The following is a 27,500-nucleotide window of genomic DNA, read 5'->3' as shown; positions in this document are numbered from 1 at the left end:
GCCCAAAGCTGCACTCCGCTGTGCTGCTTCCTATTGTGCTTCTGTTCATTTCTCCAAGGCCCTGTGGTGAGCCAAGACTACACTTAGGATTGGGTTACCTCCAAACAGCTCATTAAATGTTTATAGTTTTATGCCCCATAATGACATAAAAAAAAGTGTGTTTGTTTGTTTGTATCTTTATCGCTCCTTTTAGTTATCTCGTTCTCGTTCCATCTATTTAGCGTAAAACCTCATGTCATCATGCAGTTGATTGGAATTGAAAGTGAGGCTCAGCTTGTTCGGTTGTTCGGTTGTTTGTAACGGGATCAGTCAGTAATCAGGGTCAGGAGCTGAGCAGTCAGTGAACAGCATGTTATCTTGTCATCTCCCCAGTGTCTGTTACCACATGAAGTAGCTTCAGCTCCCAGTTGGGTTTGTTCTGTGGAGTGAACTCTGTTCAAGAAAAAAATACACCCCGCAGGTTTTCATGCCATATATTATCCTTGTTTCCCTGGGGACACTTTAAAGTGTAACACATTCCTTGTGAGCACAGGAAAGGCCAGATGAACAGAATAAATCTCTCCCCTCTCAGCTGGACGAGCGCTGCTGGAGGCCGCTGCCGTAGCCGCAGAGGCCTGCCATTGGCTCGCTGTCGAGCAGCACGCAGGGACGGGCCCTGGCCTGTGGGGCTTTGGGGAGAGGAGAGGGCCGTGCTCTGCCCCCCTACAGACAGCATGCAGAGGCCCTGTGGCCCTGCTGCCCGGCCCTCTAATCAGACGCCAGGGCCAACCAGCTCTCATTCATCACTCACTGCCCCATAACAAAGCACTAGCACGAGGCAGCAGGCCTCCGAGATGCTTATCACTTTTATGGATCTGCTCCAGGCAACTTCAAAGGCCCTGTGAGCGGAAGGCTGACTGCACATGTGCACACGTCTGCTGCTCTGCTGTGGAGGGATCAACTCCTCGTCTCCATCTGCAGCCACAGCATCAGTACTAACACCCAGGATGGCTGAGATTAGGCCAGAGGAGCTGATAGTGGAGGCAGTGTTGGGGAAGGTCCCCGAACCAGATAGGGATGTAGAGATGTAGTGTGTGTGCGTGCGCGTGTGTGCGTGTGCGTGTGTGTTAGTGTGTGTGTGTTAGTGTGTGTGTGTTAGTGTGTGTGTGTGTGTGTGTGTGTTAGTGTGTGTGTGTGTGTGTTAGTGTGTGTGTGTGTGTTAGTGTGTGTGTTTGAGTGAATGGATACAGAACCTCTTAAAAGTTGTGTGTGTGTGTGTGTGTGTGTGTGTGTGTGTTAAAGCATAGCATGATTGATCCATTTTTTTTTTTTAACTCAGACAACAGGAGAAATGGTGCCGACCCCCTCCTGAATGTGCGGTGTGTTTTCCAGGCCATGATGCTGAGTGTGTGGTGTGTTTTGCAGGCCATGATGCTGAGTAAGGATGGCCAGTACCTCCTGAGTGGGGGAGATGCAGGAGTCCTGAGCGTGTGGCAGGTGCACGACATGAAGCAGCTCTTCACCTACCCAGGATGTGACGCAGGCATCCGCTCCATGGCCATGTCCCATGACCAGAGGTACAGTAGACCACAGCATAGAGCCCAGTGTGTGCCATGTCCCATGACCAGAGGTACAGTAGACCACAGCATAGAGCCCAGTGTGTGCCATGTCCCATGACCAGAGGTACAGTAGACCACAGCACTCAGCCCAGTGTGTGTCGGTGTCTTGGGCCTCATGGGTGCAATTCTGTGTGCATTTGCAGTTTTGTGTGCACATGTTTTTCATGTTGAACAATTTGCCCATAAATGAATAGAGAAACTATGTACTATTGAGCTGTTACCTGGTCCCATCTGTCCTGAGTCTGGCACTGTGTTGAAGCGCTTTGTACCAGTCTGGCAATGAGGCTCATTATTGAGTATATTTGATTGTTGTAGTGTTTTTATTAGTCCCCAAAAAGACCCTGTTCTTGTTTGACTGTGCAGCTGGATATGGCCAAATACTATCCTTGTTGTGAAAATAGATGTTCTGGTTTTTGCAACATAGAGAGGATATACGAATATGATATACTCTGTAAGCTATTTATGTGATTTATAATGACTATAATAGAATGACTTTAAAAAAACCTTTATTTAAAAAACATCAAAAACCAATATAGTCCAATCACCAGTTAAACATTACCCGTTAGTGATTCTGGTAAACTACATCACAAAGAAATCATTCATATGGAGTAATGTTTGCACAATGTTGCCAAATTGCCAAACTCCCTAAAAACCTGAAAACTGATTTCTTCATAGAAACGGAGACAGTCCAGGCCTGTGTAAGACCTCTTCTTTCTCTTCTCTCTCTACAGGTGCATTATAACAGGCATGGCGTCTGGCAGCATCGTACTGTTCTATAACGACTTCAACAGGTGGCACCATGAGTACCAGACTCGTTACTGAGGGACCAGCACTCCATAGGACAAACATCCACTGGGCCGGTGCAGTGATTCACCATGGCAACAGCACTGGCCACTGAAACCACAATCCTGCCATGGCTCTCAGAGGCACTATTCTGAATACATATTGAAATTCTGAATGTATCTCTCAAAAGAAGTTTGAAAAGCAAACTATTTTTAAAAGGGCATTGCTATATTTTGTAGATCTTATGATGTTTCGTATAATATTAAATCTTAGGGGCGGGGTTATATACCTATCATTGAAATAAATCTATTTTTAGCTGTAAACGTCTATTTTCACCTCTGCCCACCAAACATAAAGGGCTGGAGTGGTCAATAGCTAGATGACTATATTTGCATCTGTAGTCCATATATAGATTCCATATATTTGTGTACTTTTTGGGGTGAGTGATTTTTTCAGTTGCTGTGTCTTTCGGGGGATGTATTTCTTTCTGGCTTTGTTTTGCTGCTGTAGGGATGTGGTTTTAAGGAGACTGACTGACTGACTGACTGACTGAAGTGATTCAGATGGAGCTCTAAGTGTAGTGGAACTGCATACTCATCTCTGAATAGAGCATACTCTCTTCTCTACTGTCTGCCTAATTGCTGGCATATCTTTCCTTGCTGCACAAACTGTATTTTGCAATACTTCAAATATTGTTTTATTTAAGAGACAGGGGGGTGGGGGTGGGGGGGCAGGTTGCGCTTGAAGCATGTCAGTGTAGGACCTGTCAGAGCGAGAGGGCCTTTAATGAGATTGTGTAGTGTGTGTGTAGTCGTGTTTGTGTACTAGGTGAGGTGGGGTGGCAGTGGGACGAGGTTGTGACGTGGTAATCATGGCTCTGACAGCAGGAGGGTCATTCTTAGTCACTCTCTCATTTCCGCTCGAAAAGTCGGTGTCATAGCTCACAGCCTCTCACACACCCGAACTTCCATGCAATAAGTGGTGTGCATACTCCTCTCTCTTTGTGGTGATAGCACAGGGGTGAGATTTATCCCTTCATCCCATGTCTTGCACAGATCTTATCCATGGACCAACATTCCTCGGTTTTATTGGACAGATGTGTGATTAACGATGACTGACAAAAAGAACTGCTGTTTTACTGTCACACAACTCTACGGCAGTCCATTTCCAATGAGTGTCTTTTTGATTTGTGTGATGAGTCAAAACAATAAAATGGAGTTTTGTATCAGAACTTGATTTCTGAAGTGTTATTTAGAGCAAGTATTGATTTGAGTTGTGTAACAGTGTATCATGTATTAGGTGTTATCGACTATCAAATAGAAAGGTAGTCTGTAATATGTTTGTACATTTCTGATCTCGTATCAGTGTGAACCACTACTTAACACATCAAAGAAAGGTCATGAGAAATCATTTGAGATATTGAGAACATGAGAAATCATTTGAGAGATTTTTTTATTGCATTTAATGAAGTTCTTGATGAATTCCTATTACAAAATGAAACAACCAAGGTTCTAGACCAAGAAGAAGATCACACTGAAAAAAGGGGCTGCACACACTTCACACCTTCCTCTTGAAAAATGGATCCCTTGCACATAAAGCATAACTGCAAGTGTTGAAGAGAAAACCGGGAGAACTGTGAAAGCAGTGTAGCAAGAGATAGTGACTAACACTGGAGCCCACCACTGTGACTTAGCAGCTACACAGACTAAAATGTGTTATGTTGCAGAAGAGGAATTTTGCATGCAGCTAAAAATTCCTTGAGAAAAAGAGCAGAAAACCACAGAAAATAAAAACAGGCCTTCAGATTTCAGCCTTCAAAAAAGTATCCAGATAGTCTAAGTAAGAACAACTTCACAGTATAATAATCACTATTAACGCTTTTTTTTCATCAGCACAACTGAATTAGACAAATGTGTATGGATCCTGAATTGGTCCTAAGGCCAGGTGAACTTAATGTTCCCAAGGCCTCGGCACTCATCCGTAGAGGCAAGAAGAATGCTGATCAGAAACACACCGCACGGGACGTCCAGCAGAGGCACAGCCTCCTCAGGGAAATCAGACTGGTGTCCAGAACCATCAGGAAAAACTATCAGATATTTACAAAAATACTATGGTATTCCCTCTCTTACTTTTTCATCAAAACGAGGGGCCTGATTATCCTGTGGTCATGTTTGCTTTGTAAGCCTCTACAGTAGGTTTGCTCTAGCAGTACCCTTACTCACGTATTCAGCTCTAAAACGCATCACAATCAGCACATTCAAGCATAGTTTCCAGGAGCAAAAAAACAAAAAAACACAATCAGAAGTAAAAGGTCACATCAACAAGGATTAAATCACATTGTCTATTCATACGGCTTGATCATCTTTCAAATGCTCTCAAGTACAAATTCACATATATACAATCAGTCAATCAAGACATAGAAAAATAGCTCATCCACTATTTTATGTGTCTTGTGATGAAGGACCGTGTTAAGGTCCAGTAATGAATGACTGCAAATTCCTTTCCAGTCACCCTTTGCAGAGATAATCAGTGTTGTACATTTCTTTGAAGAAGCTGACAGTGTTTTAGACATTTTAGACATAGATGCTGTAATTGTGTTTCGGTAGCTCACCAAGTACAACATGGTGCTACTTACACCAATATCATGGATTGTGAATGAGCATAATGTTCTGATACAAATGTAAACCCTGCCCATGACGGATAAAAGTATCTCCTAGCGAATAGATATAATTGTAGATATATTCATATGTGTCCTGCCTTAATGCTCCCATGAACAATTAGGGAATAGGGGGACCATTTCACGTCTCATGTTCATGCTGGAGTGACAGGCCAGCTGGTAGAGTGGGCGGGACGAGGCTAGTAGCCAGTGGGACTCCCTCTGTGGCATGTCCTATCACTAGGCACGCCTGACTCCCAAACCCGCGGTCACGGGCCATCCACACATCCTAAAAGGCGTTGGCACATCACTCCAGTGGAGTCCGGATATGTAGGAACCTAATTATTCTGCTCTGGGAACTGAAGATCCATGTGGAAATAGGTGGTCTCCAAAGTTCCATTTCATTTTACGGTAACAATGTCTAAAAAAAAGGATTTCCATAAGTTGGGTTTTCTAAGAGGAGTATTGAATGTTTATAGCTAACTGTATCTGTATGATAGAGGAGTGGGTCTGGGAACAATCTAAAGAGCCTGTGTTAGGCATCTGGAAAATAGCCAAAGCTTTATCTGAAATTGGAATGGAGCTGAAAATGCAACATGCAAATGCAATCCATGCAGTGGGGAGCCTTTCATGGTGCTCTGCTTGATCTGAGACCCTTGGCTTGGGAAGTTGGCCTTCTCCCTGAAGCTCATTTTTATTTATAGATAATTGTATGCGACCACTGTATATATATACATTGTGCTCACACCTTAAAATAAGGATAACTAAGCTTAGCTCTCCTGGCCATCAGGGTAAATTATGTGATGGTTGTGGAGGGCGAGAGGGCTTACTCCTCTCGCAGCAGCTTCCAGGCATGAGAGGGACTTTCATACTCCAGGCTGCACAGAGGGGGCTCTGGGAAGGAGCTGGGAGGGGACGGGGGGGCGGGAGGCCAGGAGCTTTCGGGGGCGGGGGGAGGGAGGGGGGAGGCAAGAGGGGGAGCAGAGGGCGCAGGGGCCACAGCGGCGGCAGAAACTTCACTGCTCTCCTGGGAAACAGATGAAGAAGCTGGAGGTGCCATGGGTTCATCGGTGTCTGGTGAGGGGGCAGAGGCCTTGTCTGTCTCAGGTACAGAGGGCTTGTCTAGTGAGGGGGTAGAGGGATGGTCTGGCTCAGGTACAGAGGGCTTGTCTAGTGAGGGGGTAGAGGGCTGGTCTGGCTCAGGTATAGAGGGCTTGTCTGGTGAGGGGGTAGAGGGCTGGTCTGGCTCAGGTACAGAGGGCTTGTCAGGCTCAGGTACAGAGGGCTTGTCCGGTGAGGGGGCAGAGGACTGGTCTGGCTCAGGTACAGGCTCAGGTATAGAGGGCTGGTCTGGCTCAGGTACAGAGGTTGATGGCAGATTCTCCCAGTGAACAGAGTGGGATGCTTTTGCTGCGCGGTCACAAACAAGGGTCTTCTGTGCCTGATCAGAGCAGGACATATTCTCTGAGAGCACAGAGGCAGGGGGAGGCAGGCTGTTGTCCTGGCGACGGGGATGAAGTTGGATGTTCTCTTTATCTAGTGCTGTGTTCTACAGAGCACAGTAAGACAAACATGAGACACATTAACAATACAGACACAACCTATCAAATGATGATGTTCTAAACCACACCTGACTGCAGTACATACACAACTGACTTCCCTGTTCATTCTTTTAGTGTTGCCTGAAATGTACATGTGCTGTCACTAATATAACTTCATATTATACAGGCCATGTGTGCTTAAAGGTGCTGTAAGCGATACTGTTTTGGTTGGGCTTCCACTGAATTGTCTACGCTGTGACTGCTGGTATGAATACAGATTTACAGTGATATGGAAAAAAAAATCTTTGTCTCTGGGACTCTACTGGGGTGTGTAAACTATGACATAAGTTTCAACATGGTCAAGCTGTACAAACACATCATGTCATTTTCAAATAAACAACAGTTGTTGCGCACCAATTACTAAGAGGTTAGCAAGAAATGCAAACATCGCTTACAGCACCTTTAATGGCCGTACCAATTCAGTTCATTTGTCCTACAGATTCTCACTGTCAACTTGAGACAGAAGCCTAGTGCTCACACAGAGGGGCTTTGCCACTAACAGGATGAGACTGATGGGTATGATGCTAAGTCAGAAGTGACTTCACTACTCAAACTCCCAGAGCACACTGTACACACCAACATAATGAAGCAGCAGCTCTAAACGCCATCAAGCATGCTCAGTGGGGGGGGGGGCAGAATGAGAAAGTGCCATCAGGCGGTGACACGGCACATGACTCACGGAACAATGGGAACAGACAAGCTCAATTTGGGGGATAAAGGAGTCCGGTTGCCAAAATTGATCTAAATTGATGCAGCTAGAAGGCTGTACTTTGTTCATCGACCGGGTCACAAATCATGATGCGGAACCACACTGTGGCACATTTCTCACTCCCCCCCCCCCCCCCCCCCGCCCCCCGAGTGTTCTAGTTCTAGTGAGTTGTATGGTGACGCAGCAAGCGCTGGTTGTGAAGCAGAGCGGGTGAGTGTTAGTACATACCATTGCCTTGGAGCTAACCAGAGGAAGGTAATGCAGGCGAGTGGGCAGGGGAGAGGGAGGAAGCAGAGGGACAGAAACTAGTCTTACTCAACTGGGCACAAACAGTTCATGACAGCAGAGGACTAAGAGTGACTGTATGCCCCTACATGCTGACCCAGGACCACCGTCAATAGTTCGCTCAGAATGGCCTGCATAAGGCTCAGATAGCGATGGCTGACTCTGAACCAGTCTGTATGGGCAAACAGTTGTTAGGTGCTACAGTAAGAAACCTCTGGATTTTGAGTGTCCCCTCGGCTAGGTATGTCTTTTGTCCAAGGCAATAAGCATTTCTGTTGGCATACCTCTCTATCACCACACTCTGTGTCCTCGACAAGACAATGGTAACCTGCAATTCTTCTTTTCACCACAAGAGGGCAGTGCAGGATAATGTGCATGAGTGTGCCAAAGAAGAAGCACTGAGAAAAATGCTAAATGTTGCACTAACGGTATTAATTGAAGTCACTCAGAGTGTTACTTAAAAACTGAATAAAGTTGAGAAAACTGCCAAGGTCAATGACTTTTGGGAAGCAAGGACAGAGAGACAGATGCTGATAGAGAGGTACGCCGAGTAAAGCCCTGCCCTTATATTAGCAGCCGAGTTAGCAGCGGTGGTACACTTAGCGCTGTTACACGGCCTCTCATGCCCCAGATACAGCCAGAAGAGAGAACAGGACACCCCACACCCCAGAACACTGCAGTGACATATCACAACCACTCAGAAGCAGTGAATCCCACCATATTAGAAGTGACTGAACAAAACAAAACAAAACAAAACAAACACCACCAAGAGAGGAGAGGAGTGAGTGGAGGAGGAGGCTGAGAGGAAGAGGTGAGAGGTGCAGAGAACCACACAAGAGGCAGTCACAGCCTTCCACTGCACTGAGGAGCAGGCCAGCAAAATTACACTAGGAGTCAGAAAGAGCCAAGCTGGCCAGAGGAGGTTAAGTCAAAGGGTCAGGCTGGGCTGGAGCCCACTGGGAGAGGAGAGGAGAGGAGAGGAGAGGAGAGGGGCTGGGGGCAGGTACCAGACATCCAGCTCCAGGCTGCTCCTGCGGTCCTGAGAGGGGTGTGTGGAGGTGGGGCGGAGGGGCGCAGGACTGACCCCCCTCACAGCTCAAACTGTCAAACAAGATCCAGAGCACATCAAACTCCCACCATGACTGAGACCCCAAAAACACACAGGGTCTCTGTCATATGAAGGGCTTTTGATAGGAAACTGAAAACTCCTAGGCTCTTGCCAGAGCAATTAACGGTGGCCTGTACCATAAGCCTAATAGGACCGGTGTCCACATTTTGGGGTCAGAATCAGTGCTGGCTGTGAACGCTGCCACTGGTGTGTGTTTAGGTTCTGACTGAACACATCTCACATTCTTGGGGTTCTTGTGTTTTAAAAGGAAATAATGGCAGATAATGGCATGACCCCAAGAACACAGAGGAAGTGCTCCCACGGTCAAGAACAACACAAAATGAAACTAAGATGATATGATATTTGACAACATTCACAAACAGTCTAATATGTGACTAAATCTACCACTGCTAAGGGGAAAAGAAATGGTGACTATGACTTGGTAAACTCTGTGAGATGACATAGTGCCTGCGTTATATGGATAAACAAAATATGTGCTGACAGCCTGTATGAGAATGCACTGAACTTCATCAGCACCCATTGGGTATCTACCTAACCCCTCCTGAGTCCACTGGCATGATGTCATCATACAGAGCCTACCAGGAGGCGTGTATGGATGTGAAAGGGGGGTGACTGGAGATGGAGTGGGGCGGAGAACCTGGTTCTACAGGATGATGAAATGCTCGACTTACGGTGGTCATGTTCACAGAAATCAAAATAACCATTGGAACAAACATCTTTAAAGGATTCCTGGTCTAAAAACACCTGGTCCACTAACAGGGCTATTCTACTGACAGTCCACACTAGGGTAGACGCATGTACTTTTAGTCTAGTCTCAAAGCAGGAAATGAACTCTGTAAACATGGGGACAAGGACAAGAGACCTCCTCTTCATCCGAGTCACAGAGAGAATCTACTCAGGGTCAAAGGTGGGGTCTGATGTTTTTAGAGCCTCAATCAGCAGCTTGAAAAGCCTGATGTCCCAGAGCTGCTTAGACGTAATGCCACATTCCCCGTGAACATGAATGATATCATTACAGAGAGAATACGCTGCAGCTTTCCCCATAATGCCAAGTAATCTGTGCTGTTCTTTAAGATGGAGCTCTTATGTAAGGAAGTGACTCATGTGTGGGGGCAGACTGTGGGCTCTCCAGTGGACATGACTGTTCACTTCACATGCTGAGTGCTGTGGGCCACTAGCTATAGTATGTGTGTGTGTGTGTGTGGGTGTGTGTTTGTGTGTGTGTGTGTGTGTGTGTGTGCGCGTGCGTGTGCGCGTGCGTGTGTGTGTGTGTGTGTGTGTGTGTGTGTGCACGCGTTTCCGTTTGTATGCTTACCATGATGACGGACACTCCGGCGGAAGTGCTGTTGGGCTTTGCCGTGTTGCTAAAATGAGTCTTGAGTTTACCTGTCACCTCAATCCTTGTGTTGTTCCTCAGAGCAGCATCCTCCTGCTACAAAATACATCTGATTACAACACGTAACACACGCACGCACACACACTTATAGCTGCAAAGACAAGAGGGATAAACAAAGCTCTAGCATTGCATGCTCTCACACACGACTACAAGAATCCCAGCGTACCACTGGAGCCTGTGCACACCCTTACCGTGACCCAGGGGTGAATCAGCACATCCTCTGCAGTGAACCTGGCCTCCACATTCACCTGAAGCATGTGGCCAATCAGCTCCTGAGAGAAAAAAGCCCCCGGTCAAATCCATTTCAGTTTACTTGAGTTTCATGTAACACAGCATTCATGTCTGAAACACATCCTTTGCTCCGTGGAAAGTGTGGGTGATTCTGGTGTGTAATTGTGGATTTGACACTGTGGATGTGACAGGGTGTGTTTAAGCACCCAGAGTGGTCCTTTCAGAGGCGTCTCTCTCTCTCAGCACACGCTGTCCTGGTGCTGCTCTCCCTGCTGCAGTAATAGCAGGGAATCTAATTAATGCTTGTGACCTTGTGCTCAAAGATCTGCTGCCAGAGGAAGACTGTGGAACACCCCAAACCACAGCCCCGGCGCTCCGCTCCACTCACACACACACACACACGCACACAAAGATACACACACACACACACACACACACACACACACACACACACACACACACACACAAAGATACACACACACACACACACACACACACTCTCTCACACACACACTCTCACACACACACACACTCTCACACACACACACACATGAAGACTACAGAATGGATACACTCATCTGCATGCCCCTGATCGAACTGAGACACAGGAAGAGGACAGAATGGGTAAGTGAGTGTGTGTGCACGCATGAGTGGATATGCGGGTGTACATGTGAACGTGTGTGCGTGTACGCATGTGTGTGTATTTATGTGTTAATACACACCTTAGCAGAGGCACTTATATTCTCCCAGTAAGGAGTGGGGAACTCCAAGCGACCCAGTAGAATTTGGTCAAACAGGTCCTCCTGAAGGTTATTTTCACTGAAGACATATCCAGCATAAACATAGATACAATAAATGCAAGCGGTCAGTTTGGATAAGATGAGTGTGTGCAGTGTGTTCAGTGTAGGAGTGTGCCTGCCTAACCGTAATGATACACAGTAGTAAAATCCTACCAATCTACAGACGTTTTTAGATGTACCCATGCTCATTCGCTGACCTTCAAATGACTGTGCTATGAAAACGCTTGCCTGTGTGCATGAATGCAAATATGCAGTTAAGCGGGGCAGTTTGAATATGATAACACCTAAACTAACCGCTTATCTCACCACTGTGACGCACATTATGGAACCTTCACAATTCAAACCTAATGACTTTACTCTCATTTGTGTTTAAAGTGGCAGTGCCGATATAATGGATGAATCATCATAAAACCAACAAATCCACAAAACATGCAGTGAGGATTATATAGCTGCTACGATATGCATTTACAAACACAATAAATAGTTTAACAGCGTTTTTATTCTAAACTAGCACCATCTACAGTACCCTACCATTTTGTGGATCTGCTAGGATCTGTTGTGCTCTTGTGTGTATGTGTATGTATTTGTGTTGTCACACATCCTATCAGAGATGACAGTTAAGGTGTTAAATCACTATCAGACTAGAGTAGAGAGCTGCACAGTATACCTGCGGAATGGAGGGAATCCACACAACAAGATGTAGGTGATCACACCAGCAGCCCAGATATCCACCTTCAGACCGTAACTATGACAACCGCACACAGATAGTACATCAAGAGAAACAAGAACAATATATACTGTCTGCACTGGTGTAATTAAGTGACTAATTTTACTGCCATATTCTTAAAAGGAAGCCGTTTTACAGGTTTTATAAACGTTGCCGATATTACACCAGAGGAGATATCCATGTCTGTTACTAGCACAAAAACAGCATCAGCAATATAAGATAAAGTTATTACAGAAGAGATGAATTCATCTGAGTTCGTGTGTGACCCTGTTCAGACCCTGTTCCTGGCTCACATGCCCTTTCTCAAAAGCACCTTCAGAAATGCTTACCCTGCCTCAGCGATGATCTCTGGGGCCACATATGTGGGGGTCCCACACACAGTATGTAGAGGTCCCTCCACCACAGTAGCCAATCCGAAGTCTCCTAATTTCAAGGACTTTGTGCCATCAGGATACTCACACACCTGAAACACACATAAACACACACACATACACTCACACATTAGAAATATCTTTTCCCTGCTGATGTGGAGAGAGCACACTCCCCCAACACCACCCCAAATAACCAACCTCCATAGGGCAGTCTGTCTCTGTAGCGTCTAAAGGAAAATATTGTTTTATTAAATCATACCTGAGGTATTTAGCAGAGGCTTTTGTCCCAAGCGAATTACAAAACATTACATACAAAATTGAGTGAAGACACCAATGACAAAAATAAGCAATACACATATAACAATATGAAGTATCCTATTAAAGTAAAACCATCAATTACTACTACTACTATAATACTAATACTACTACTAATAATAATGATAATAACCAAAACTATGATTATATTTATACAAATAAACTAGTGAGTTTCTACATGCTTCTAGAATGTACCAAGGCTGTCGCTGGAATGGGCAGCACTAGCAAGGCTCTTTGGCTGATCAGAGACCAAACGTGCTGCCACATTCTGAGAAATTAAGTTGGTCATTAATCATAACACCCAAGTTTCAAGCAGTTTTAGTTGAGGTCAATGACGATGAACCAAGTTGGATGTTACCTCCTGATATGAAATGAGCAGTATAAATAAAGTTTGATTTGATTTAAATATTTTATGAGATAGCCGGATTGGCTGGAAATACCAGGAGCTCACTTTCAGAAAGATTGAGCTGAAGGTAACGGTCCCTCATTCCAAACTGAAATATCACTGAGACATGCAGACATTCAGGTCAATATTGTGGAGTCATCCGGTGGCGAGGACAAATAAAGCTGAGTGTCATCAGCATAACTGTGGTCGGAGAAACCATGGGAACGAATGATCTCAAAAAGGAGGTAAATAGAAAATAAGAGGGGTCCCAGCACTGATCCCTGACGTACACCAGTGGAGAGGTGGTGAGATTGTGACACTTAGCCAAGACACACTGAATGAATGTCCACTGAGGTACAATTCAAACAAACTGTGTGCTTTCCCAGAAATTCCCAGTTCAGACCGCAGTTCAGAGAGAAGGATGTTATAGTTCACTGAGTCAAAGGCTGCTGACAAGTCTAGTAAAATCAGAATGATGACTGAGCAGAGACTTTTGCCACTCTCAATGCTTCAGTCACAGATACAAGAGCAGTTTCAGTAGAATGACCACTTTTAAAGCCAGACTGCTTAGGGTCCAGCAAATTCTTCTGAGACAGTAAATCAGAAACCTACTTGAAGACAACCTTTTCAAGAATCTTTGACAAAAAGAGAAGAGGGGAGACAGGTTTATAATTCTTCACATCAGATGGGTCAAATATCTTTATAAGTGGCTCACCAGTAGATTCTCTGGCTTGATGTCTCTGTGCACTATGCTCATTCGGTGCAGGTACTTGAGGGCCCCTGCCAAGTTGAACACCATGACACTGGCATCTGTCTCTGTGTATTTTGTGGAAGAGGTGATGGCATCGAACAGGTCACCCCCCTGGAAAGAGCAGACATGAAAGGTTGTACTGCTTCTGGAATGCATGTCAGACATATCAAACTCATACATACACCATGTACAAAGGAACGTCTGCACTACATAGTAAAATGTGTTTGTGTGTGAGAGTGTCACCTTCACCAATTCCATGACCAGGTAGAGCTCTGTGGGAGTGTCCACCTCCTCAATCAGCATGATGATGTTGGGATGCTTGACCCGCCTCAACACAGCAACCTCATTCTCTATCAGGTGCTCCTGTGTGTCAATAAAACTCGGTCAACAAATCATTTCTCATTCCAATGATAGTAAATTCCCTCAAAGTTCACAGGCATTTTGTCTGCTGTATCTAAACGAATTCCCTTTCTGTATTTATTATTCAAATACTCAGTAGCTGCCAAATGTATTTCACAGGGGCATCATTTGAGATCAAGTTTAAAGCAATAACTCTTGCAAATTGGCAAAAGAAGAGATTACAATCAGACAAAGACCTTTCTTTAGACCTTCTGGCACATATCCTAACCTAAAGGATCTTTCTAAGTTATGCCCTCGTAAATTTGGCTTGTGTAGACAAGCGTTCAATATCATCTGTCACCTGGCTGTACCACCAACATAAAGGAGAGCAGTAATAGATATCAATTACATTTGAGTCACCATTCCAGTTCCCCTTCTGGACTGGCATGTGTTTGTCATATCTAGCTACTTTGCATCTGTGTGCAGCCATTCATAACACATAATAATAATAATCTCATCCTCAGGTTAAACCTTTATGTTTAAAAAAGTCGACTGGTCACTGGTCACATTTTCAGTGTTCATCTATTGGCGGGGTGAACCAACTTACTTTGCCAGCACACTTAGCCTTGTCTATGATCTTCAAAGCAAACTCTTTGCCGGTGGAGCTGTGGAGAGAGACATCATACGGTAACTCTACTACTGTTACAGGAGCAAAGTGCATTCTATACATACACATACACACACACAAACACACACACACACACACAAACACACACACACACATATATATACGAGAGAGAGAGATAGATACAGATAGATATATAGATAGATAGATAGATAGAGATATATTTCAGAAGAAAGAGTATTTGTTGACTCACCGCTCAGTACATTCTTTTACGAAAGCAAAGTTCCCATCACCAATGACCTTCCCAACTTTATACTTTTCCAGAATGGTTGATGCAGACATATTTCTGTTGCCATTAACTGCAGGAGAAAATAATGCATTTACCATCAACAGTCCCAGATTAACCGATTAACTCGCAATGTTATTGTTATTGAAGCTAAAATGATCACTGAGCACCTGAATACTACTTTCTGCCTTATTACCAGTTTTCAGAGAGCAGAGAGAGAAAGGCTTGGGTCCTGTTTTGAGAAAAGATGTTGAGGGGCTCATGCAAGAGACACATCAGAGAGTAAGAAGGAAAAGAATCTCCAGGACCATTTGCTAGAGTACACTATTATTCCCTTGCATTACTTTCTGAGTGTCTGAATATCTTGCTTCTGGCTTTTCACCCTGGTTTCACCCCCCCAAAACCCCCCCAAAACATTAATTCCTCTAGCATTCAGAGTAAAATTCTGCAAGCCGGATGCTAAAAGGCCTTTCAGTCTTACATCAGAGGGTGCTATGCAGATGATGAACTGCCCAAGGTCACATTGCCACAACTCTCTCATCAGGCTATGCTCATGGGTTTTGCGGATTTGTCTTAGCATTACACTGTGTGTGTGTGTGTGTGTGTGAGTGAGAGTGAGAGAGAGAGAGAGAGAGTCAGGGAAGAGAGAGAATGAGAGAGATTTGTATAAGCACGTCATGCAGCCAGAATCTGTGGTGTTCCCAGGGCATAAAAGCCATCTCAGGGACACAGTCTGGGTGAGTGAGTTCTTCATGCACGCTGGGCAGAGCAAAATGAAGAGAGAGAAGAAATGAGAGAGAGAGAGAAAGGGAGAAAGAGAGATCGAGAGAGAGAGAAAACAGAGAGAGAGGAGTCAGATAAGCGTTACCTTCAGGGCTCAGGCTGTTAGCAGGTGGCTGTTCATTTGAACCATTCAAATTGGAGGCTGAGGTATGATGTGGAGGAATCTGCAGAGAGTGAAAGATAGGTGCATGGTTAACGTGATGTATATATGAGAGACAGAAACATAGAAAGACAGGCAGAAGGAGAAGAGAGACAGACAGCTAACTTAGCCTACAAATGAAAAGCGCAGTGTCCAGCATAGCATGACCATTCATTTGATATTTAAAAGAGCATACTTCTTCAGCCCTTTAACACTGACATCATTCTATACAGGGTTCAGCCTAATTGACAGAGATCCTCCCACTGCCTGAGGGAATCCGTTTCAATCATTCCCTTTAACTAATCATCTAAGTGACTAATGCTCAGGAGCAGGGCAGCAGACACCTCCAGACCAAGAGCCAAGACCAAGATTGATAGAAAATAAAGAGAGCATGTGTAAGTGCTTCAAAAGCAATAATTATGTTAAGGGAATTGGCAGCTGAATTTTTTTTGAAAAATATGTTGTTAATGGTAGTTTGGCCAAGCATGCTGCGCTTATAGCCAAAATACACTTTAGCATCAATGGTTTACATGACAATGAATCTGTTAATAGCGGAGGATAATGCACACAGGTAAACCATTACATTCTTATCAATCTAGATGTTCTTCACCATAGAGAACTATTTGGCAAAGCCACGAGGTCATTGTCATGTGATCTGATGTGATCTGTGAGCAGAGGGGGGTGGGAGAGCCGGGCAGCAGTATGGCACTGCAGAAGCAGGGGTGGGAAATGCAGGGCCGACTCTGAAGACTACAGGCTGCAGTACCTGAGCAGGGCATCTGGGAGGCTCCCTCAGCCGATTGTTGCAGCTAAACTAAAAGCAAGTGGGAAGATAATTCTGTAACTGTGTCAGTGATGCATACAGGCCCAAAATAGGCTTTGTCCTCCACAGAAGTACAAGGTGCTAAGAGGCACTGAGACGCCTCCTGCTCCTACACATTCACTCACTCTTTCATCCCACAGCTATGGCCATGAGAAGACAATGGCCTCGAAAAACATCAATAATTTGCATCTTCAGGGGGGCAACTGACATTAATATAAAAAGAAATCCTTCACCAGGTTTCCAGTTTCTTGAAAGATTCCTCCCCTCCTTATCTGGAATTCAGCAAACTCACACTGCCCATCAGCACACAGACAGAAACAGAGCGCACAAGACTGAGGAAAGACCTAATGATCACACTACCCCTACTTACAGTCAACATTTGAAAACACATTTATGTCACTATAGTCAACAGATAAGTTATAGAAATCACAACTGAAACTGAATTATTTTGCCTCCAAAAACAGGCATGTCTGCCCTGAAGCACAGATAAAGTAGGACTTCCTCCACTACTGTGCTAAATGACCATCTCTTCAGATTCACAGTCATTGTTGTCACTGAAGTAGAGAAGTAATTATACAGTCAACATAAAGCAGTTTCCGGTTTCTACCTGGTCAACATCCTTTAAGGTGTTATAATATTGTTGACTAGTACATATGTAAATATCCATAGCCCTCCCAGGGAACTGGTCCAGTCGGCCAATCTAGCTGAACTTGGACATCTGATATAACATGACACTGAGTAATCCATAAAGCCATTCCTTATCCTTCCCATCCTGTTATTGACACTTTCATTTCCTTATTGCCTCCCGCTGTCGAATGCTACAGATGAACGGCAATCCCTTAAGCTTGTTCAGAACCAACCTGCTCTCCATAAGCCACAACACATGGAATTGTTCAGAATCATCACATTCATTCACAGTATCTCTCACCACAAAGAAACATGTTCCTAGCACTCCCCAAGAAAATTAGACCTAATTGAGCTGAGGGGATGAATGTCAGGTCTTAGCCTGAAATAGCAGCATCCCAGTTTGCTAGCAAGACTGCCCTTTAGGATACCACTCCTGGGCCATGATGAACCTCAGGGACAGGTCAAAGGATTACGCAATCAAATTTACCCTTGGCCTCCCATAAACTTTGGTTCTCAGGCAGTCGCCTTGTCTGGGAGTGATGATGAAAAAACTCACAGAGCCCATGTAGGTGCCAACAGGCCTAGTCACGCAACGGTTGGTCACACAAAAGATCTCATTCTATCTTTGCACTGGCATTTAGAGCTTTGGCCCACAGGCAAAGTTGGCATTTTGTACAACAAGGATGAATGAAATGCACTTCAGCCTGCTTGGATTTCAAATAAAAAGAATTGAAGTTATCAGTGTTTTATCATTTCTATTTACATTTGTTGTGTCTGTTTTTATATGTCCAATTGTTCCACAGTTACAATCGTCAGGGTAACGGAAACTGAGCTAACTGAACCGGTACGCATACACTTGGTACCCGTGACTAACTGTCGACGTGGTTACAGGCCGGTTGCCAGATATGCTTACCTTGAAGCTCCGCATACTGCGTGGGCTGGTGGGAGAAGAGCTGGAGGATTTTGTGGATTTAGGTGTGGAGATCTGACTGCTTGGAATGCCATTCACTGGAAGGACAGAGAAGGTATCATGACAACAGCACTCCTCTTTAATTACATAACCATTTTCACAGACATCATGGGCACACCCCTGCAGTCCTCTTCTCTTGAGTGTCTGTAAAGTTTTCCTCTAGAACAGCGGTGGTGTTTAGGGAATGTGAGGTCAGCTGCTCTGGGACAAAGAAAATACTGTCACTATTTCTCAGCTTAACCTCAAGAGACATGGATGAGAAAAATGTCAGAATGAGGGTGCCAGGGTATTATCTTAGCAACTCAAATTCACTACACACCACTGAAATAAACCCAAAGATGAAAAAAGATGACACGAGTGCATTTCTGTGCAAAAGAAAGCAGCAAGGGTCACGTACATTCACTCATAATAAGTGTGTCGGAGCCAGAAGCAGCTTAACGACCGGCACTGAGACAGACAGATCCTACAGGCTCATTTGGTCCAGTCTCCAGAAGCTCAGGCCACTCCAGTCTGTCCTATTAATCTGATCAAAGGCTGAATGGACTCTAGCACACTGCAGCAGCTGGATCAGGCTGCGGCTTCAGTCAAACATCCCATGTTATGGCCAGTCAAATACACAGGCGGATAATTGCCCTAAATTAGAGCAACCAGCAGCGATATGGCCTGCCTAACTGAGAGGCATAATTTGAATTGAAGATGCCTGGTTGAGTCGCTCCCTAGATTAGATGCTATGTATGACTGCAGGCTGGAGGCTGGCCAGAGGGCAGGCTTTAAATAGAGCGGTCTGATTGGCAGGACAGAGGCCCAGGAAGTGAGGCAGTGGAGGGCAGCAGTGGTCAGGCTTCAGGGGGAATAGGGCATTAGGGTTGGGCAGAGACCAGCAACCTCTGTGGAGAGTGACAATCAGCTTCTTGTCTCCTTCTTGATGGCGTGCTTCTGAATTGAATTTGTCAAGTGCGTACGGTGCTCTGTTCTACTGCACAACTTTACAGAGGTGATGTTATGTGGCCAAATAGTTGTGCACATGGGAACAACACCAGCTCATTTAATGCATCATGTTGAGAGAATCTGCTTACCGGGAGACTTGACAGGTGACTGACTGCTGGTGGAGTAGCCTGTGGCTCTCCTCACTGTGGGACAGACAAGAAGGGGAGGACAGGAGATGAATAACTGACAAAAAGGAGAGAGAAGCATGAAGAGACCTGAAGGGTCGGGTTTACAATTTAAAACTCACTATGGCTCCATGATATGCATTATTAATAAAACATGAATTTGTTGCCATTGCCAGTGTCATGACACCCTGATAGCAGAGAAACAGTTCATCAAATATTAATCACTTAATGCGATTTCATTTTATTCAGGAGGTATTTTACACAACCCCTAACTAACACAGTATCAGTATCTGTGTCAGGATGCCTTGAGAGATGCTGGACAGAAACAGAAACACTGGTAAACTACAGAGAGGGAGAGACAGAAAAAAGGAGCTCTGTGATGGGCAGAAAAGAAAGAAATAGAAGACACACTTATGCTATTATTGTTATTTTTTTTTATAATTTTCAGGATGAATTCAGTATGCCTCAATAACCTCTGGCTTTCTGGATTTTAAGCAGGAGGTGTTAGATGAACTGCTTGTGGGGGCCGTGTTGCTTTATTATCTTTTTTGATCATTGTGTGTCTGTGTGTGTGATGATGATGATGATGATGATGATGATGATGATGATGATGATGATGGTGATGATGATGATGCTGCTGATGGACGCCTGTACCTGAGCCAGGGGACTTGCTGCGGCGTGTGGCTCCCGGGCTCTTGGACCCTGATGGTGCCCTCACAGGGGTGGAGGACCGTGTGTATGAGGACTTCAACACTTGACACTCTGGTGGAAATAAAGTCCAGTGAGTGACCAGCTCCTCACCACACTGTGTGGAACAAGCATGTACCACCTATCACATCGCTTCCCACACTTTCTAGACAACTGTTCACATTGAGTTACAATATCTATGAATAGTCATTTGTGAGTAGACATGTGACACACTAATGAGTTGAGAACTCCAGCCAATTACAAAGTAGCATGAACACAGCATCACAAATCCAAATCACAGAACCGTGTGTACTTCCCATCTTTTCATTTTAGAACAAGTCATTTTTGCACATATTTTAAGGCACTTGTTTGGTTCAGAACAGTATTCCCTATGTAATATGCATAAGGTAGTCAGCTCAGAAAAACACAGTATTTCCAGCTGATCTATACCCTCTTTAGAGAACCTGATTGTGGTTCTGTGTGGTGTGGTGTGATGTGGCTCAGAGCCATGCATTTGAGGGATGTGATATTCAGAGTGAAGGTTAGAGGAAACCTAAATGGATGGCTCCCACATGTAACATTTAGAAATGATGGATGACAGCAGCAAGGGAGCATGAAACTACAATGTACAAGCATGAGAGTATCCTTTTGAAAAGCAAGTGTGTGTGTGTGTCAGTGTGTGTGTGTGTGTGTGTGTGTGTGTGTGTGTGCCTGTGTGTGTGCCTGTGTGTGTGTGTGTGTGTGAGTGTGCATGTATGTGTGTGTGTGTGTGTGTGTGTGCCTGTGTGTGTGAGTGTGTGTGTGTGTGTGTGTGTCCAGAGGGGGATGTGGAGAGCCGGACCTGAAGGAAGTGTCCCAGTTCTCTTAGGTGCAGTTATTAAACTGGCTCTCTGGGCTCAGTGAGTGATGAGTGATTCAAGAAACCATCTCTCCTTTAAAATACACTTCAATACAGTTGTTCAGCTTTTCACAGAAAGGAGAAGGAGAATGTGCTGCAGCAGATGTTAGCTTACGCTTGATCAATTAATGCAGCTTGAGAACAGAGCTGCGAGTGCCAAGCTACTTTCACGAGCCAGATGTTTGAAACTGACTCTGTGGACTGTAAGGTCAGAGCACCTGGAGCCATTTTGGTTGAGAATAGGCTGATCTGCTCTATCCAGGGGATCCTAACAATGTGGAAATGTTTTTACTTGTCTGTCCTGCACTGCAAGGGAAATGCATACTGCATGTATAAAAGGACAAACATGTTTGGAGCACTGACAGCCAGGCCATGGAAACATTCCCACAGATGTATCTGTTAGTGCTCTTCAGTGGGTTGTCATTTGAATTATTTTAGGAATTCACTTGCAGACAGGCAAAAAACTACTATCAGGAGAAGTAAAAGTATGCCTGTATTTTTGGAAAGGCCCTAGTTTACTTTAACTGGATCAGGGTCTAAGAAGTAGGCCAGAGATACTACAGAAACTACTGCATGTTGTGAGCTAGTTTAGACAGTGGCTCTTTGCTGTGGTAAATGTGAGAGACTCCATTCAAACAGGATGCACCCCATGGGAATAACATGTTATCTCTAAAAATCAGTCTTGGTACGTGCAGGGAACGAAGATCTCAGAGCATTCTGTGACAGCCCCACCTTTTACCCTGTTGCTCTGACCCCGCTCTCTTTAGGAGACTAACCAAAGAGGGGGCCTCCTCCACTAAGGAAGTCACATTCAGTAACAAGGGTCATCACCACGCCCAGGTCATTCCTGCCTGTCAGGGACATTGTTGGTGGGATGATAACACTACAACCACTGAGGTCAGGAGTGAATGTAGACAGTCACAGAAACACAGTATTTCCCTTGTAGGAGGCAGGCGTGAGAATATATGTGCATTTGTATGACTTACTTGTCAGTATGGTAGTTGGCCAGTTAGTATTGTGATACACATATCAGTAAGCAATGCTGTATCACCACGGCATAATGGAACTATGACTCAGGCCTCACATACTTACTTGTGAAAAAAACACAGAAACAAATAAACCAACAAAAAATAAACAAATACATAAACAAACACAGATGATTCACTCCTGCCCTCTGGGAGGTGCATGTAGAGGGAAAGAGGAGAATACTACGCTAGGAAGATCCCTGAGAGACCTCCGGAGTTGAGAGGATGACAGAGAGGGAGAGATGTGGAGGGAAGTTAGTGCGTAATCAGGCCTACCAGTTAGAAAGGCTGCGGTAGCCTTACCACTCTGATCCAGCCCAAAGTCATCCTGGGCATAGCGGTACTTCTCCGGGCCGCAGGCGATGAACACGTCATCCTCCCCAAAGAAGTCCTGCAGGCATATGATCTGGAGGAGGACAGAGAGAGAGAGAGAGGTTGGGTTAGCTCCTGTGATGGCATATGATCTGGAGGAGGACAGAGAGAGAGAGGTTGGATTAGCTCCGGTGATGGAGGAACACAAGAGGAAGTACGGAGAGTTAAAGCATCCACAAATGAGGGTATTTAAATGTAAGGAGTAAGGATGTAAGTGGAGGAGGGATGAACCTGTGTGTGTGTGCGTGCGTGTGTGTGTGTGAGAGAGAGAGAGATAGAGAGAGAGAGAACTGATGGCTAATAAGAAGTGTGAGTTTGTGTTTGTGGGGGATATGTATGTGTTTATATTCCTCATACTAATCCCTAAACGATTAAAATGGCTGACATTGACTTGTCAGTCAGTCCTAATGAGTAAATAATTGACCTTGACAGATATACTGAAATAGCTATTTCATGTCTTAGCATCTTGATTTTCCACAATAAAGCGCATCCAGAGAAGGATCCAACACTCAAGGCTAATTACACAAACTACCACATTTGTGGCTCATCCCTCCTCATCCTGACAAAAAACAGGCCTATTAAATCTAGACATCTACCCACCCTAGCTGTGCTACTTGTGGACATGTCTAGCCTTTTTCAAAAACAGTTTCCAAAGGCTAGTAATTATTGGGTTGTCTGAATGCCGGCACTGCACAGACGTTTAATTAAAGTGTTTCTGTTTGATGGTGTCAGTAGTAATGTGTCTGTTAAATAGATTCTTTTCAAAAAAGAGTGTGTGCGTTTGTGTGTGTGTGTGTGTTTGTGTGTGTGTGTGTGTGTGTGTGTGCGTGCGTGTGTGTTTGTGCGTGTATGTGTTTGTGTTTGTGTGTGTGTGTGAGAGGATATGAGAATAATGTCTCCATACAGGGACTGCAGCATCACAGAAGGGAAGATCCTATTCGTCATTCTTGTTGCCAAGGCAAAAGCAACCCCTGCAGTTGTCCATGGTTGAGTGTGCGTGTGTGTACGTGTGTGCGTGTGTGTGTTATGCAAATGTATATCTATCTATCTCTCTATCTATCTATCAATCCATCTATCTATCACATTAGTAAGGATAATTTTTTTCTCAGGTTTGTGTGTGTTTGTGTGTGTGAGAGAGAGATACAGAGAGAGAGAGAGAGAGAGAGAGAGAGAGAGAGAGAGAGAGAGAGAGAGGCAGATGGGCCTCAGGCTGAGCACTAGAGGGGGTCACTGGTCTCAGAGAGAGAGCTGGAGACCAGAGACAGATGGACAGACCCTCCTGAGTCCCTCTCTGCTCCTTCATCTGAACCAGCAGTGGAGCCTTGCTTTGAAAGCAACATGGCACCAACACTTGGCATCAGGGCACCAACAATGAACATTATGTATTGATGAAAAGACCCACGTTCATGTACTCAAATTAATGTCCCTAACTACCCTATGTCTCTTTATGTGTGTATGTATAAGCACATTATTCAGTCAAACAGCTCGACATGAGTACACTGACTAAAGAGACTTAGCCATGCTATGACTCTATCCTGTATTTCTTTTTATAAGTGGTGCCAACTGCCAACATGAAATAATTGCTAGGAAGGGATGCCCATCTCTTTGAAATGGCTCTGTTTTGTTAATACGGCCATTCTGTGTATAAGGATTACAGAGCCCAAGAGCTCTTCTTATATTGTCTACATTCATAATAGGTGTCAAAATGTAAAGCCAGCAATTTTCCATTTACAGTTGATGGCCCTCAGCAATTGAACAGTTGTCTTAAATGTGCTTGGTCATTGTGGCGCAGAGCAGGGGCTGAGGACAGAGATAGCTGAGGTGGAAACAGAACTCTGCTGACGGTGTGAAACTCTTCTTTGCACATGAACAGGCAGGCACACTCCATCAGCAGAACTGGGGACACTGGTGATGGAGATGCTGATTGGAAAACAAGATATGACACCCTGGATGCAGCAACGTGCTGTCACCTCTATTTTCACAAGCAGCGCACGCGTGCTGCGCCAACATTCACCTTCAGTGGCACATCCTCTGGTGACAATGACATTCTCTAAGCTGGAGCCGCACAGCACCACACGCTGACGCTGCCAGAGCGATCCATGACACCTTAGCAACGGTTGCTGGATGGGGATTTCCGTGACAACGTGGCAGGCTCCGAGCTGCAGGTGCTGAGAGTCTATGCCTCTGCTCTGCTTCTCTTCTCTCCCACCCCCCTAGGCTGTGCACATGCTGCAGAGCCTGACCCAGCCATTTCAACTGGTCTGCTGAGCACCAGGGGAGACATAAAAAGGGGGGATGGAAAGATTGAGATAAGAATCAAAAGGGGGGAGGCATGGAAAAGGAAAAGGAAAATAGAACTGCAAGGAGATGCTCAGTCAAACATACCAGAGCCAAATCAGATGGGTTTCACAAAATGTCTTCTTTGTGGACAGTAGAGAGAGGTTTTCATGGACATAAAAGCCCAGAGCTTTTCTGGTTAATTTAAAGGACACGTACAGTTTTTGATGGAGAAATGTATGCCAGTGTATCTGAACCAATGTGTAGTAATGGGCCGCAGATTTATTCCATGATATAACTGGACTGTATATACTGTTTTCAGCAAGGATTAGAGACAGTATTTGGGACCGCTGTGCCAGGACAAACAGCCAGTGGCATTGTCACTGTCTGTGCTGTTTAGCCTGCTCAGTGATGACATGGCGTGTGTGTGTGTGTGTGTGTGTGTGTGTGTGTGTGTGTGTGTGTGTGTGTGTGTGTGTGTGTGTGTGTGTGTGTGTGTGTGTGTGTGTGTGTGTGCGTGTGGGTCGCTGTTTGAGGGATCGCCCTGTCACTAGCAGGGGCAGACGCTGCCTCAGTCTGTCTCATCATATAATCAGTCACCCGGCAACAGAGCACAGTATATGGGTCGTCGGGGTGACAGAGGCAGAGCAGGAAAGCCTGATATCAGAAGCTGAGTCTTAACAAACACACATGAGGATACGAGAGGTTTCTCTGATCACGGCATCACATCCAACACGCAGCCAGCATCTGAACCAATGAAGAGTTAAGTTTCGTATTGACCAGCTATTGCCTTTGATATTTTACTTTAGTCATGGAGGAATGAATGAGAAACAACACAAAGAAAAATCTAACAAGAATGCAGAATTTCTGATCTTTTTCATTTTTTAACTGAAACTCAAAGCACTCCAGTCTCCACCACTGAGCCTGAATGAACGCCAGTTTTGCACAGTTGCACCGACCCTGATTAGAGGCCCCACTGCAGTAGGGAGGACAGACAGAGAGACAGGCGAGTGGCTGGGGGCCCCACCCCCACATCATTGCAATGACAGCCTGATCGCTGTAATCATTTGACCCCACCTCTACCCCTCAGCCTGTCCCAGCCCTGTGCGTTTGGGTGGGGGTAATGAGGGGGACAAGAGGCAGGGGGCTCCCCCTGCTGCGATGGAGAATGAGAGTTAAAGAGAAGATGGAGAAGAGGTAAGATGTGGTGGAAGGGAAAGCGCTGCCCCATCCCAAGGTCACATGAACTCTTTGTTGCACAGGAGAGGGATGCTACAAATAAATGAGCCAATTTAACTAAACTCTAGGTTACCCTAATCAGAGAGAAATAGTCATTACTATCCTACAGAAACTGAGCACCTAAAATCATTTTTTACTTCAATATGTCTCATGTTCAGTACACTTCACCATCCAAACTCGGAGTGAATTAATAATCCAAAAAAGCCACATGTAGCTGTGAAGGGAGAGCAAGAGGCTTTATTTACTCATGGCTCCTGTGCCGTTAGGGCCAGCTGCTCAGATGGGGGATCGGATTAGAGCAGGCGTCCAGCTCCACATGCATGCCATATTTATCATGATTGTGCAAACCGGGCCCCTTAAACAGCAGTGGATTACAGATCTGCAGCAGCACAGCCCAGCTTAGGGCCTCGCTAGCAGACATTCAGTTCGTTCTGGACTGAGGGCATGGGACAGCACTAATAAGCCACAGAACATGTCGTTTACCAAGAAAAGCTCCAATTAAAGATGCAAACATCCTGAAATCCAACACAGCACACAAGAGCTTTGGGTTAAAAACATAAAGTCCACTAGCGAGAGGCCAAAACTTGGGAGTCATCTGTTAGTGACGGAGCTGCAGAGACATCAGTCAAGCAGAAAGGCATGCTTTCGTATCTTTGCTAAAGTGGCATCAATAATGTACACTTACACACAAGTGACAAATGAACCTGTCTTGGGGATTTGTCTGCAAGGCTTTCAGCTGAAAGTCCATGTGGTATAATCTGATTCTTATATATATTTAATGAGACAGGATTTCCTTTTTACTCAGACAGGAGAGAAAAATGGCTTGGCACTGAAACCCAATGGTGAGTAGTGTCAGGTTATCTAACAGATCTTCAGATACTTATATACTGAATGTGAATGAGGCAACAATCAAATCTGTCCTGTTTTGGACTAGATGTCTATAGTTAAGTATTTGTTCCTGGCAGGAAGTTCTCCTGTAACATCAAAAATATTAAGACTATTTAGGGACAGTTATGCAGATAAACCAGCCCTTCCTGTCTACAACCTATTAATGTCAAGTGTTCCTGGAGCCAGAGTCAATCATCTGCATTCACATACAGTATAGCAGCAACTCAAACAGACACATACACACACAAATGCCTACATTGCCTTTGCCCCCAGACCAAAATACATATCATAAGAATGACACCATCACCATATACCCACAGCTCTCCAGTCAAGTGTAACCCACTGCTTTAAACTGTTTTGGAGGACAGCACAGGCTGTTTCCTGAGTCTATGTATCAGACTCTGTCCTTACATCCCCTGTGCCACCCAGCCCCTGCCCAGCCAGAGGGTGACAGCAGCAGCTCTGAGTCATCAGTGCTAACACAGACAGTAGCAAAGGAACACACAGCCTGCCAGCACACTCACATTCCTCGGGCCCTCAAAATATAACAAAAGCCAAGGATTACGCTTGCTTTGAGAAGGCTGATGTGTACATGAAATTCTCTATATTGGACCGTAATGAGAAGGCAGCTTCTGTATACACACTCTAGACGTACATCCAGGGTGTATGTGTG

General features: G+C 45.0%; 2 protein-coding genes across 14 annotated transcripts in view; one reads left to right on the top strand and one right to left on the bottom strand.

Annotated features, from left to right (window-relative positions):
- Positions 1 to 3,612, top strand: part of lrba (LPS responsive beige-like anchor protein) — a 193,470-nt gene extending 189,858 nt beyond the window's left edge. For all 8 annotated transcript variants that reach the window (XM_031560255.2, XM_031560249.2, XM_031560251.2 and 5 more), the window contains 2 exons: positions 1,405 to 1,556; positions 2,330 to 3,612. In XM_031560255.2, the coding sequence (XP_031416115.1) occupies positions 1,405 to 1,556; positions 2,330 to 2,420 (243 nt within the window). In that variant the 3' untranslated portion in view covers positions 2,421 to 3,612. The remainder of the gene's footprint in view (positions 1 to 1,404; positions 1,557 to 2,329) is intronic.
- A 204-nt stretch (positions 3,613 to 3,816) lies between these two features.
- dclk2a (doublecortin-like kinase 2a) overlaps positions 3,817 to 27,500 on the bottom strand; it is a 39,641-nt gene continuing 15,957 nt past the window's right edge. The window contains exons 3-19 of one of the 6 annotated variants that reach the window (XM_031560256.2): positions 22,328 to 22,457; positions 20,096 to 20,203; positions 19,406 to 19,459; positions 18,273 to 18,367; positions 16,676 to 16,723; positions 15,856 to 15,934; positions 14,955 to 15,060; positions 14,684 to 14,741; positions 13,981 to 14,100; positions 13,702 to 13,848; positions 12,245 to 12,378; positions 11,856 to 11,933; positions 11,111 to 11,207; positions 10,349 to 10,429; positions 10,077 to 10,193; positions 7,576 to 7,588; positions 6,491 to 6,586 (exon numbers count right to left, since the gene is read on the bottom strand). In XM_031560256.2, the coding sequence (XP_031416116.1) occupies positions 6,570 to 6,586; positions 7,576 to 7,588; positions 10,077 to 10,193; positions 10,349 to 10,429; positions 11,111 to 11,207; positions 11,856 to 11,933; positions 12,245 to 12,378; positions 13,702 to 13,848; positions 13,981 to 14,100; positions 14,684 to 14,741; positions 14,955 to 15,060; positions 15,856 to 15,934; positions 16,676 to 16,723; positions 18,273 to 18,367; positions 19,406 to 19,459; positions 20,096 to 20,203; positions 22,328 to 22,457 (1,482 nt within the window). In that variant the 3' untranslated portion in view covers positions 6,491 to 6,569. Of the gene's footprint in view, positions 6,587 to 7,575; positions 7,589 to 8,639; positions 8,734 to 10,076; positions 10,194 to 10,348; positions 10,430 to 11,110; positions 11,208 to 11,855; positions 11,934 to 12,244; positions 12,379 to 13,701; positions 13,849 to 13,980; positions 14,101 to 14,683; positions 14,742 to 14,954; positions 15,061 to 15,855; positions 15,935 to 16,675; positions 16,724 to 18,272; positions 18,368 to 19,405; positions 19,460 to 20,095; positions 20,204 to 22,327; positions 22,458 to 27,500 lie in introns of all 6 variants that reach the window. The other 5 variants (XR_004162864.2, XM_042703062.1, XM_042703063.1 and 2 more) reach the window with 5 other exon arrangements.

This window comes from Clupea harengus, chromosome 22 (assembly GCF_900700415.2).
Source record: "Clupea harengus chromosome 22, Ch_v2.0.2, whole genome shotgun sequence".
NCBI lineage: Eukaryota > Metazoa > Chordata > Actinopteri > Clupeiformes > Clupeidae > Clupea > Clupea harengus.
The sequence above is the reverse complement of the archived record's forward strand: the minus strand, read 5'-3'. Positions and strand labels throughout refer to the sequence as shown.